At 43.6% G+C, this 13,822-nt stretch overlaps 1 protein-coding gene across 3 annotated transcripts in view; it reads left to right on the top strand.

Annotated features, from left to right (window-relative positions):
* ZNF827 (zinc finger protein 827) overlaps positions 1–12,590 on the top strand; it is a 100,257-nt gene extending 87,667 nt beyond the window's left edge. For 2 of the 3 annotated variants that reach the window (XM_058024905.1, XM_058024904.1), the window contains 5 exons: positions 482–653; positions 2,134–2,300; positions 5,258–5,449; positions 5,544–5,721; positions 8,510–12,590. In XM_058024905.1, coding sequence (XP_057880888.1) covers positions 482–653; positions 2,134–2,300; positions 5,258–5,449; positions 5,544–5,721; positions 8,510–9,317 — 1,517 coding nt within the window. In that variant the 3' untranslated portion in view covers positions 9,318–12,590. Of the gene's footprint in view, positions 1–481; positions 654–2,133; positions 2,301–5,257; positions 5,450–5,543; positions 5,722–6,986; positions 7,132–8,072 lie in introns of all 3 variants that reach the window. The other variant, XR_009114492.1, reaches the window with a different exon arrangement.
* The last annotated feature ends 1,232 nt before the right edge of the window (positions 12,591–13,822 follow it).

The raw sequence follows: 13,822 nt of genomic DNA, 5'->3' as shown, positions 1-13,822 counted from the left end.
GATGATATACAGTGTTCCCCTTCCTCCTACCATCAGATTTTAATAAAAAATCATCAACTATCAGCTTTCTGCAAGCGATTGCATGGGCAACCTCCACAATAAGTCCAAAAATCGAATAAAAGATGCTGGGTAAAGGAAGTGGTTGTAGACTATTGACCTGTTTCTCCACTGGCTTTGCTGCAGCTCCCAGAACAGCAGTTGCCCCAGTTTTCCAGTTTATAAAGTTTTATATTATCCGACTACAAATGGTAGAGCAAATTAAAAAAGCTTGCCCTAAACTACTTTCAAATTAGTTGATGTTTTTTTCTGAGTAATTGCTGTGGACTCCTATAAACTTGTAAAATGTTGAGCTTCCAAAATGCCTCATCCTGAAAGCCGCTTGGAGAAACCCAAAGGAATGCACGCTTGGTTACTGGCAGCTTTCAAAGCAGCTGCCTTCAGGCTGAGGTAGACACTCACATCTCTCTGCTCCTTTTTTCAGAGGAGAGAAAATACAAATGCCACTTGTGCCCCTATGCTGCAAAGTGCCGTGCTAACCTGAACCAGCACCTGACGGTGCACTCGGTGAAGCTGGTGAGCACCGACACCGAGGACATCGTCAGCGCCGTCACAGCCGAGGGCAGCGATGGAAAGAAGCACCCCTACTACTACAGGTGAGCCCCAGCCAGGGGCTGGGCACCAGGCACTGCCCTGTGTGCCTGCTGAGGGTGTGGGACAGGGCCACCCTTCTGGGGCTGCGGGCTTGGAGCCGTGGCTGCAGCGTTTGTCCTGCCCAGATCTGGCTTAGGATGAGCAGGGAACCCCGGCTGGCTGCTTCGTGCTGTTTGACTTGGCTGGCTGTTGGGAAGGACTCGGGGGTTTGCTGTGGAGTTGGGTGTTTTAAGTCGCTTTGTGAGGCAGCTGGGCTCTTAGAAGCCCCTCTAACTTTTTAAGCAGTGTTCCTTTAAGTTTTGTGTTTGGAAACACCCCATCAGGTACACGGATTCACAGCGAATCTAAAGCCCAGTGCTTCCAGTCACCTCTGATTGCTCCCATGTCTTCAGCCAAATCCATGAAATCAAATAGCTTTAAAGTGTTATCAAGAATTGTTTATCAATCTACACATTTCCTCTGTTTGCTAGAGGGATATACATTCTGTGACCAACATGGTGAAAGAAAGAAAACCTTTAGGAGAATTTGCCTGAAAAATTGAAAGGAATTGCCCAGATAAAATGGATATTTAGACATTCTTCTTATTATATGCACTGTTGTGCACTCTGCAAACTGTGATGGGCACTCTAGTGGCCAAGCAGATTACCAAATCACTCTTACTTTTAGTCAAAGTGCCAAGAGCAGATTTAATTACAAAATCATAGAAGTAAGAAATAAATGAGACCTGCTGGATTAGATTATCTAGTGCTTCCCCTTGGGAAAACAAAATAGTGCCCTGGAGTATATGCCTTTTCCAATCTTTCTGGCTTGTTTTAAATGTTAATGGCCTAATCAAAGCAAGAGGAGGACTCTGCAAAGAAAGTTAAATTAAAGGGTCCTTTCCACATCCTCTCAGTATCACCCTGTTTATGTGCTGGCTGCAAAATCTGTATCCCTGCTAATTATTTGCATAGCTGAAGACTGCTGTTTTCCAGTCAAGCATAAGAAATGTTTGAGCCCATTTTTACTTGCTTACACTGAAACCGCCAGGCAGTTTTGCACAAGATCCCAGTTTGGCATGGGAACCATTCCAGGGCTTGAAAATCACTCCTGGAGTGTGCAGCAAGCTCTCTGTTTGTCAGTGTATCAGCTGTACTAAACATCTTGGCAAAGCTGCAGTGCCTCTTATTGCCCAAAGGAATCAGTTAGGTGATGCACAGCATCTGGAATCTGTAGTTTTTAATTAACTTTATGATTATTTAGCATCATTATAGCATGTACAGGATTGTTGCATTGTGCCTGCCCTTAATCACATTGGCATGGCCATCAGTTCAAAGGCAGTTCAGCAGACAAAAGAGTTTTGCAGTGAACACTGAGCAGTGAGGAAGAGCAGAAAACTGTGGTGTGAGTTTCCTCTTACAAATTTGGGGAAAGGCAATAGGCTTCTGTTTGTGATTTGGTTTTTAACGTTTCTTTTACTCTTGAACTCTCTTCTGCCTGCAGCTGCCATGTGTGTGGGTTTGAGACAGAGATGAATGTCCAGTTTGTCAGTCATATGTCCCTCCACGTGGACAAGGAGCAGTGGATGTTCTCCATTTGCTGCACGGCGTGCGATTTTGTCACTATGGAAGAGGCAGATATGAAGGCTCATGTCAACAGCAAGCACACAGGTGATGATCCCTCTCTCCCAGCTGCAGTGATCTCTCTCTTCCTTGCTTTTTAGGTGCAACCTTCACACTTCCCATTAGCACTCTGCTTTCACTGAAATGCTTGCTAATTAAGGCCTGATCTCTCAAAGTTGAAGTGAATTGGACTTCAGCCAGGCAAATAATCTGGTAGTGCAGATCAATTTTCAAGCTTAGTGAAATAAATGAAGGACTACTTAGCCCTTCTTCTTCCTATTCCCCTTATCCCCCAAATCCCCTCTCCTGCTGGAGTCAGTCAAATATTTCATTTGTTTTTCTGGTTTACTATTTCATCAAAATCCTGCTTTGACTTGAGCGATGATAAGGTGACTTTGAGGGCTAATTGTGCATACCTGGCTCTAAGTCTGAAATAAACATTTTGTTGAGCTTTGCTCCTCTCTCTGTTTGCCCCCCTAGTCCATCAGTTTGGAATTTGATGCTGATGTTTAGTTGACACTGTGATTCAGCAATACCATAAATGTACTTTATATTAAATAGTCGTGGTCGCTCCCTGGTCCTGCTCACTTAATAGCCAAGGATAAGAGCAATAGCAGTTTTCAAACAAGCTCCATATGCTTAGTCCAGCTAATGAAGTCTGGCATAATTTAAGGAGAAGAAAATTGGAATCTTCTTAATTAATTTCTTTTATAAGACCAGGCAGAAGCATTTTTGCTGCCACGAACTACTCACAGTTGTATTTACAATACAGAACCTGATTGCATCCAGCACAACTTTTCCATCACTAAATTGCTTTTCTTGTCCTACCAGGAATAAAATTGGGAAAACAGGAGGGATGAAGAAGAGGGGAGAGAGGAATACAATTGGTTGTGTTCACAGATACATAAGTTAAATGGAACCACAGAAATATGAACTACTGGAAAGCTCTCAAGGGATTTTGTGCCAGCATAGCTCTCAGCACTACTTCACTTCATAAAGAGGAGTTCAAGGCAAATGAGAACCACCACCCACAGCTATGTGAAAAGCCTCAGAGCTCAAAAGTGAGCTGTGCTCTGCTGTATTTTCCTGTTGTGGCTAAAAGATTGAAACTGCCACTTGTCTTTTGATGATAGGCAAAACCCCCTTGTTCTTCCTTCACCCTGCCCAAGTGAGCCCCTCAGCTGGTGATTCAGCCAAATGTTCACACATATGGCAAATACAGAGTTAAAAATAGAATGGATTTTCTGGGTCACTTGACTCCAGTTCCTTATCCTGTGATGTTGCCAGGTCATAAAGGGGCTGTTTGTGAGGATATGGCATATGCCTTCAAAGAAGGAGCATTGTTTTAAATGAACTATTTTGAGAGACAGGCAGCTTCTTGCATTAAAGATTAGGGACCTTTTCAAAATTTCCAATGTGTGTCATAGTGATAATCAGAGTACAGATACATTGTTCTTGTCCAGAACTGCCCTCAATCTGAAACAGGAGTCCTCCTTTTCCTCCCTCCACCTCCACCTTTCATCCCTCCTTCCACAGTATTTATTCCCTTAGTACATTTCTGGAGAACAACACTGTGCCCTCTAAATGTACACTGAGCCTTTTCCTATATGGAACACAGTTTTCCTGCTGTACCAATCCCTCACTGCACGTGTTCTTGTTGGAACCCCTGTTCTGGACATATGCAATCACAGCTGTACATGCTGAAATGAAATAAGCAGTGGTGGCAGTACAAACCAGCAGCAGCTACTGGGAATAGGTGACACAATATCATTCTGTGATCATATTTACCTTCCTTGAAGGCTCCCCAACACTGATTGCTCATATTCATCCCTTGTTCTGCTCCAATTCTGCTTTTGTTTTCCTTGACTGTTTCCAACCTAAGCACTTCTCATTTGTAGCAAAAATTCTTGTTACTGGCCCTTCAGGTCATAACCTTGTTCTCTGTGCTATTAAATTTCATTCCATTTGTATTACTCTTGTCCCCAAGGTCAGTGAATCTTTCTGTATGATATCCAGTCATCCTCCCTTTTGGCAGCTCAGGTCATCAGATTTCATTAGTGCATTCCTATGTTTTTATCTTAAAGGTGCCACTCAGTTTAAAGTTAAGTACACAGGTGCTGCTGTTTGCAGAGGCCTTGATCAGGGGATTGTATCACATGGAGAATTTGAAGTTTTAGTGAAGTCTCCTCTTAACACAGCTCTCATGGATGGGCAAATAATTCCCTCCCACCAGGACATGGGTGGGAGGGAATAATTTGCCCATCCTTGCCTCATTGGCTCATGGCAGTTGTCATATGGGAACTCTCTCTCTTGTTCAGTTCTAGTGTGTGATAGGACTTGGGATTTGGACTTCATACATTTATTGCACACATAAGGAAGTTCTGATGCTTTCTTTCTTTCTTCCATAAAGAAGCTCTATCTCTAGGTCCAGTTAAATAACATGCTTTCCAATTAGCTTTGAAGGAGATTCTAATAAAAACATGTAAATCTTGAGACCACACTGTTACCTCTGCAATGATTACTGACAGTGCTCTTCAGTACAGTGAGGGAGATTATTCTTGTGTGCCCTTCATCCCAGATTTACTCACTGGACCCACATAAATGGAAAGGTGGGAGAAGTTTAGCTTGGACCAGTAAGTACTTTTGGTTTCTGCCTCTCAAACCCACAGAAATCCTGTTCCCTTTCTGAGTGATAAGCTTTTGAACTCGGAGTAATCAAAGTGTTTTCCTGGGATTCTTTTCAGTCCAGTAATGAGGTAGAATTGTATGATCCCTTCCCTCTACCATCACAGAAGCACTCAGTTGCAGGATAAACTGAGAGATGTACTGTGGTTAAACACTAATAAAAAGGAAACAGGCCCAAAAATGGGGGTTTTTTAATCAGCTCAATTAATTTCAGACTTGTTTTGAATTAACTCTGAATATAAGTACTTCCTGAAGTTTAAAACAGAATCATGGAGACTCCATCTAATCTGCTGAACTAGTTATTGTTTTTTGTTTTTCAGCTGAAGAGAGGAAGACACCCAGTGAGTCTAACAGTCCATCTTCATCTTCGCTGTCAGCGCTGAGTGACTCTGCCAACAGCAAAGAAGATGCAGATATAGCCCCAAAATCCAAGGGGTCAAACAACCTACTGGTCATTTCTGTAGTGCCTGGTAGTCAGACCTCAGTGAACACTGAAGAGAAGTCAGAGAAAGGTAAAAAATTTGTTTAACAAATACAAACTCCCACTCTCCATGCAGTCAATCTGGCCACAGGGTAAGGACTAAGTTCTGCTGTTCTATTTTTCAGGCTTTGAATGTGTTTTCTGTAACTTTGTCTGCAAAACAAAAAACATGTTTGAGCGTCACCTGCAAATCCACCTGATCACACGGATGTTCGAGTGTGACGTGTGCCACAAGTTCATGAAGACACCTGAGCAATTACTGGAGCACAAGAAATGCCACACTGTCCCCACCGGTGGGCTCAAGTAAGGAAAGCAAGTACACAAACTTTTACTGTGTTAAGCACCTTAATACTGTGGGGATAGGACAAAAGAAGTCAGTCAGAAAGGGGTTGGTTAACTAATAATCCAGATTTGGGGCTTTCTTGTGTTTAGATGACCCAAGGCCTGTCCTTCAGGCTTGCATCATTACAGCAGATTGGTAACCTAGCAGCAGAGGAGCTCTAACAAACTGTGCTCCTTTCCCCATTCAAGTCAAAGAGGTGACATTATGTGATGGGTCCTGCAGAGAATGAAGCAGTACTGCAAAGAGCTTTTGGCAAAATAAGGGTTTTTTCCAAGGCATCAGAGCAAAAAGAAGCTCCCAGCACAGGCTCTATTCTGCACCTGGCTCAAAGAAACTAAATCCTGTACAGCCTCTAGGTATGAAGTTACAACCTTAAAGGTTATAGCCTTTGTATACTCAAATCCAAATTCATTTCTCTGCAAGAATGAATAACTTGGATGCTTCCTGCTTTGTTTGCATGCCCCACAACAATCACTATTGTATAAATTAACATGTAACAAGTAATAGAGTCTTTTGAGAGAAAAGCCCTTTGGTTTTGGCTGTGGTGGTATCTTTAGGGTCTTTTGGTGCAGAGCAGTGTTTCTAGAGAATGAGTGTGCCCTTATGTCAAAGTCTGAGCCCTGAGGGAAGGAGGGGCTGCTGGGGCCAAACGCTTGTCTCTGGGCAGGCAGTGTGATGTTGTGGAAGAGGCACATCCCTGGCCTCTGTCTGGTCCAGCTGCTGCAGGAATAAAGGCTGGAAGCACTGGGAGCCCAGCTGGGGTTCAGCACAGGGCTCCCAGCTCCTGCTGCTCAGGCTGGTGTCCGTGTGCTGTGGCTGGGACACGAGGAGCGCACCGTGTCCAACGTTACCGCGTGCAGCTTTGGAAAACTGGTCCTGTTTGCCAGGCAGCCTCTGGTCTGCAGCTCAGTAGTTCCACAGACTGGGATCTGTGGTCACTTGAGATGAGATGACTGAATGTGGAAAGAAGACCAGATTGAGAAACAAGCGCTGTGTCAGAATGATGGGATGTCTGCCTTGGAATACAGACCAGTTGTCTAATGCACATTTGGTTTAAGCTGTGTAAAATCTGTTCTTTTTACCAAGGAAAAACCATGACCATGATATGACTCAAGTCTTCCCAACAGAATGGGTTTCTCAGTCTATATTCCTGCCCAGTTCGAGTAATAATTAGGTACCTTGAAAGCTGCATCTAAGAAAAAGCTCTGATTTATTTTTTTTTAAGGCATCCAGAAGAGCCTGAAGAGATCTAAGTAAATTGTATTTTTCTGTCTCCTGTTTGCTGTGGGGGAAGAGAAAAAAAACATGATTCTTCCAGCTCCAGGTCAAAATCTGAGATTCTGATCCAGAGAGCACCCAGCCCAGGAGAGGTATGTGTGCATTGACAGCCAAGTCCTCTGGTGAAAGAGATAATCACATTAGAAGCCTCAGTGACAGGTCCCTCTCTGGATCAGAGTACTTGATGTGCATCAGGAAATGTGTCCAGGTGTTTTTGTATCTCTTTGTCCTCCTGTTATTACTCACCTTCCTCAAAAATCTCTTGATTAACTTGTAGATCATTATTATACCTGTATGTGCAACCGGATGTAGCAAGGAAAACACACATAGGGACAGAGAGAATATCAGCTTAGAAATTACCCAAAATGCCAGAACACAATTAGCAGACCTGCTAGACAGTGAATGCAGATGTGTGGCAGCTAGGGATGCTGGAAGACAGCAGCCAGTTGCCTTAGCTGTAAGTTTTTACCCAGCCTGGCTCTCTGAGCTCACCAGCTCCATGTGGAAGGTGCGTGCTTGGTTCACTACAGCAGAGACCCCTGGCAGGGAACTGTCCCCACCAACTTCCTCTCAGCTGCTCCAAGCAACTGTTTTGGGTTTGTTTGGGGTTTGGTGGGTGGCCAGGCTTGTTCAGCATGCAGCTCAGGCTTCTTTCCAAACTTCCATGATTCCCTCCTCTACCCTTCTTGGCCTCTCCTGGCTCAGGAACTGGGGTGAGGCCCTTTGCCATGTCCACCCCAGGCCGGACGCTTGCTGCTGTGAGTAAGAAGCCACATCCTGTTCCCACACAGGAGCAATTTCCACCATGGCAGAGGTGGCTGTAGGCACACACTGCCAAGCACACACCCCTTTCAGCATGGCTAGCTCATCTCCCAGAAATGGGAGTCCCTACAAATCATTCCAACAGCCTGGCTTTCAGCTGCTCCTAGCAGGATACCCAGCAAGCTTATTGTTCATGGTCACATAAAAGGGAATTCCTAAGCTTTTGCTGTACGTGTGGTATTACAAGTTTATTCCATCTTTACTTAAACAGCTGTTTTCATACTCATCTGTAAACACTCACTTTAAACCACTTCTTAATGGAAAAAAATGGCCCAAGTGACTTCGTGCAAACACTAGGAATGGTTACACAAAGTACCTGTGCATCAGTCACCCACCCTGCACTCCCCGGCCTGCTTTGGGGGAAGACCCCATCAAGGTAAGCCAGAAGGTTAAAGGGATGCTCCTTCAGAGTGAATCAATGCTTTCCTAGGAATGCCATTAAATGGGCAAACCTCCTTTAAGTAGAGACGTGTCAAGGTGAACCAGATATCGGAAAGAGGCTTCACAGGGAGAACTGAGTGCCTTTTTCTCCTCCTTAGTAGGTCAGAAAGGGGCTGAGTGCCAGGGCTGAAGCAGGAAGGAAGGCAGGTCTGCCAGCTGAGTGACTCCTCTTTTCTCTGTCCCCGCCCTTCCTTGCTGTGTTGCCAGGTGCCCGTTCTGCATCTACTCCACGAACCGCCCCGCAGCCATGGAGTGCCACCTGAAGACTCACTACAAGATGGAGTACAAGTGCCGGATCTGCCAGACAGTGAAAGCCAACCAGCTGGAGCTGGAGATGCACATCCGAGAGCACCGCCTTGGCAACCATTACAAGTGTGACCAGTGTGGCTACCTGTCCAAGACGGCCAACAAGCTGATCGAGCACGTGCGTGTCCACACCGGCGAGCGCCCTTTTCACTGTGACCAGTGCAGCTACAGCTGCAAACGCAAAGACAATCTCAACTTGCACAAGAAACTGAAGCACGCTCCACGCCAGACCTTCAGCTGTGACGAGTGCCTGTTCAAGACTACCCACCCTTTTGTCTTCAGCCGCCACGTGAAGAAGCACCAGAACGGGGACTGCTCTGAAGAGGAGAAGAAGGGCCAGTATTCAACCTCCAAGGAATCCAGTCCACTCCTACCAGCGATCAGCCCCAGGAACCTTCTGTCACCCCTCTCAGTCATGTCTGCCTCCCAGGCTCTGCAAACCGTAGCTATGTCGGCTGCACACGGCAGCGGGGCAGAGCCAAACCTGGCAGTGAAAGCCTTGGCCATCAACGGCACTTCCCTGTGCTTCGATAAATACTGGAACTCAGAGTTTGCCCACCTTATCCCTTTAACAATGTTTTTCCCCAAAAACCACTACGATCTCACATTCCATCCACCCAGACCTCAGACTGCGCCGGGAGGTGCCTCTTCACCTAAACACTCCTTCCTTGCCTACCTTGGACTAACAGAAAGGGCAGAAACTGTCTGAGGGCAGTTGCATTCTGTACCAAAAATCCCCCGAGGAACCCAGCAGGTTATACATTGCTGCAAAGGTAACGAACACTTGTACTATATCATTAGTAAGGTTTAGCAAATGGCTCTGTGTGTATACTTATTGCATTGACATGAAAGCTGCTTTATTAAATCTCCAAGAGGTGACCTACTGCATACTTCTACCTTCAGAGGCATGTTCCCAGTACTCTTTATCTAAGAAACTATTTTGTCTTGTTAAGCTGAAAAAAAAAAGAGTGTCCTTATTGGCAATCAGCACTTGTAAGATGACATATTGATGCATTTTAGTTTTGGGCTTTGTGTGCGTGCGGGTGCGAGGAAGAGAGGCTGCCTGTAGTGTGCTATGACATTGCTTTTGCACATCCCTTGGATTGGCTTCTTTAATCATCCTTCTTTTCCCCTTTCCACACTCGCTCCCTGCCTCCCCCTGAACCGTGGAGCTGCTCAGGAGCGATGTTTGGGGCGGGGCAGGGGAGAACTGGTGTATTATTTCTGTGCTGTTTGCAGCTTCCTTCAGTTGTTTGATGCCTTGTATTCAGTCGTCAAAGTTTGAGGATTTGGGGTAGAACTGGTGTGGAAAAAAGTTGCTTTCAGCACTGCAGGATGAGAGCATGACAATGAAAAGAGTGAGTATGTCCACACACATGCAGTGTGTGCAGCCTACACACCCACACAGCAGGCCCAACTCTCAGCTCTTACACAGGTGTGTCAAACACCTGCCTCTGGGCCACAGCATACATCTTTTGTTTTAAAAGGGCATATAAATATTATATATATACTGTATTATGCAGTGGTTACCTTTTACTTTGCAGGAACAACTTGTATAACTAGAATTCTATGGTGGAAAAAAAATCCAACAAGGGGATTTAAAAAAGGGTATGGATAAATTCTGGGTATAAATACTCAGACTAAAAAAAAAAAGGCAGTTTTGCACAGTGCTTTAGTCTTGCACTAGTTTGTTTCTCACTTGCAAAAAAAAAAAAAAAGAAAAAAAAACAAATTGTGGGCTGAAGTTAATAAGACTGTTTATTTGAAAAGGTACCAGTAACTTCTTTGAAATATAAAGCTATAAAAAGATGCTTTTGGAACCATAAAGTTCTCTTTTATACCCTCAGTATTTCAATTGTACTTGCAAATTTGACAGTCCTCTCGCTCCCCTCCATGTCATCAGTAATACTTTATTCCTTTCTGTTGATGGCAGATAGAGTGTGTCCTGCTAGGAAGCTAACTTTGTACTTATTTAATGCTCCTACTTGTGGTCATTAAAATGACATGTTATATGTAGCACTTTATTGCAGGAAGAAGCAAATGCAGATTGGTTGTATAACCTTTGTTAATCTCAAAATGCCAAGAGCGATCTTAATGCAAGAGAAGCTAACTGATTGTTAATTGATTTCTGTTCCTTAGACAACTTAATATGTGGGAAGAAAGACTGGGATTAAAAGCACTCTGTTTTACAATTGGAAGTATAAAATGTGAAGCCTTTCAAAATGATCATGTGATGTACAGGAATGCCTTCATACTGAATTACTGTTTTCCGTGGTGTCTCTTGGATTTGGATCTGGCTGTCTTTTACAGCTATTAGAAGTGTCTGACCTAGCTTTTGCCACAGTCCCCTCCCTGTCCCTTGGCCAAGCCACTGTAGGAGGTGCCCTGAGTCACATCTTTCATGCTATCTGCCCACCCTCGTGCTGTCCTGAAGGAACTTCCTCTACAGGTTGTTGTGGGATGGGGGGAATCCAACCACCCCAGCAGGAAAGCAACGACCCGGTGCAGGAAGGCATTTCTTGTCCACAAGGGCTCTTGGCCATATGGACAAGTAGAAATGTAACTCAGTCTTCATTAGTTCTTAAATGAAGCTTGTGTAGAAAGACTTTCTGGATGCAAAACTTGCATCACTTTAACCTATTTGCAAGATTCCTACATTTGTTTTGTACTGAGATGGCCAAACATTCTCCACTGTCATGACCAAATTCTTCCTGTATATGGAGGACATCCCATCCTAATCTGCGCACTCGTGTTACCATACTGGAAGCTAGTTACAAGGGGGAAATATCCAAAACCATAGCAGGTTATCCTTTGGCATTATTAATTACAGGACAGAGAAGTCTCACCATTTGTTTGCATTCCAGCAGACAGTTCTGGTTCTGATGAGCACTTGGCAGGTCTGTCTATGCAGTGCAGAGAACCCAGCTGCTCCAAACTGCGAGTAAACCTCTGTAAACAACTTACCAAACTCAGGGCCCTGCTCACCATGCTTTACTCCGTCAGACCTCCTGCCACACCTCCCTGGGAGCACAGACTAAATAGAAAATACTGTGTTGGGAAGTACTCAGAGCATAAAATAGTTGCTATCTTGACAGCATGAAATCTGCAATCTGTATCCAGCAGCTCTACCAGTTCTGTAAAACACGCTCCACACGCGCATCTCTGACCACACCACAGAAAACCAAACACTCCCAAATCAAAAAGCTTGTTTCTCACACCAACTCCAGGTAAGGTACAGCTGTCCAGGAAGGAGAAGAAAGAGGAATTTTATAATTGTAGACCACTGTACCTAATCCAAAGGGCAGTTTAAATGGGGCTGGAGCTTCCAAGAACGAGCTGCCCGCATGTGACCGCCACGTGTTTTGACCATGTTCCACTGCACCAGTATCTGATCTGGCAATGTTTAGTGTACCTGGGAAATTTGTTTAGCACTTTGGAAAGGATAAATTCATTCTTTCTGGCAAGTTATAGAAGTTTTCTCTGTAAGGAAAAGTGTGTTAGGAGGTTTTTATTTTTTTAAGAAAAAAAAAATACCCTATTTATCAGAGCTCTTGCATATTAAAATAATTTGTTTGCAGTTCAAGACTAAAGACAGGAATGTTCTCCAGAGGTCCCCCCTACTGATTAATGACCAACAGTTCTGGTAAATTCCCCCCACCATAAAGGTAATTTCATACTGGTTTTCACTATGCATTCTTTAATGAAAACTGGCGTGTTTTTCCATTCAGTAATTCAGTTAAAGTTCTCAGCACTTTTTTCTTTCTTCTTTTTTTTTTTTTTTTTTTATTGTTGTATTATGTTCAAATATCATTCTGTCAAGGTTTGTGTACATTAATAAAAATTTGTATTGTATAAAGCTTTTTGCATTATAAGGCTGTACAGGGTCATTTTGACAGTAACTGGTATATTTCTTTGCATCTTATGTTGCATTGCCAATTTCTAGTGTATCCAGTTTGGAAGTACAATATACTCTAATTAAAAAGGTTGGCTATATTCTGGTTTCTTTTGGTTTTCCTTTCTCTCTTTTTTTTCACCTTAAATATATTTAGAGGGAGGGGTAAAGGATTCTCCTACAAGACAAGAAGATAATGTCTTCACTTTTTTTCTTCTTATCAATGATATTAATCTTCAGTTTTGAAATTGAAAAGGAAAGCTCTGTCTCTCACTCCTGATGAGAAAATACAGCAAATAATCTGAGGACAGCTCCAGGACTCCTTCACTCTGTGGGCTCTGTGCTTGTGGCAGCCTTCCAGGTCAGTTCTGCAAGGGGGATAATTCCTCTTCTGCACACTCTGCTCAGTCAAGCATTTCAAACAAATCAGATCCTTAAGCAGTAGTTTGGTGCACTTGCTCTTGCTTGGAAGTAAACCAAATTAAGTCAAGGAAATTTCCTTGAAGATGAACTAAGCAGTGAATGAAAGAACACAGTGCACTAAAACATTGTCACGAAAATAATTTCTTTTTCATTATAAAAATATTGTGTACTCATTTCATCAGCATTTTAGAAAAAACTGGGTTTTTTTAGCAGAGATTATTGGAACAATTAAAATGCACAGAGCACACTAAAGAAGGAAACCCTAAGAGCAGACAGATTTCCAAGAAACAAAGGTACAATTGACTCCACTGAACAAGAAAAGATACCCAACATTCTAAAAGGAAGTTAGACTGCTTAAACACTAACCAAGGAAAGACAATTATCTGGGTGTTCATTAGATAAGAATCACCCTCAGATATATTAACGTTGACATTAAATATATCTGGACTGCCTTTTTCCTGCAGTTAGGGCAGTGTTAATGTCTACTCAACTGAAAAAACTCCTTTCAGTTATTTCTACTCTCCTGAGGTGTGAATACTGATTTTCAGGGCCTTTATCAGTACCTTGTACATATTGCTGGATGTTGGAATTCACTGCTCCTCTTCTGCTTGCTGACTCCTTAGCTGAAAGAAAAGCTTTGACACAAAGTTGGTAAGTCATAGTGTCCCTCAAGAAGATGTGGTGTCTCCCTCTCTTCCTGCCCACACTGTAATAGAAAATATACAGTGGGACTCTCTGTGGAGTTTTTTGCACTAGACATAAATAGTTATCCTAGCAACTCAAAGGCAATCATGCAAATCATGCCCAGAGCAGCTGTGGGTGCCCCATCCCTGTAAATGTTCCAGGCCAGCCTGGAGGGGACTCTGAGCAATCTGGTCCAGCAGAAGGTGTCCCTGTCC

This window comes from Melospiza georgiana, chromosome 5 (genome assembly GCF_028018845.1).
Source record: "Melospiza georgiana isolate bMelGeo1 chromosome 5, bMelGeo1.pri, whole genome shotgun sequence".
Taxonomy (NCBI): domain Eukaryota; kingdom Metazoa; phylum Chordata; class Aves; order Passeriformes; family Passerellidae; genus Melospiza; species Melospiza georgiana.
The sequence above is the reverse complement of the archived record's forward strand: the minus strand, read 5'-3'. Positions and strand labels throughout refer to the sequence as shown.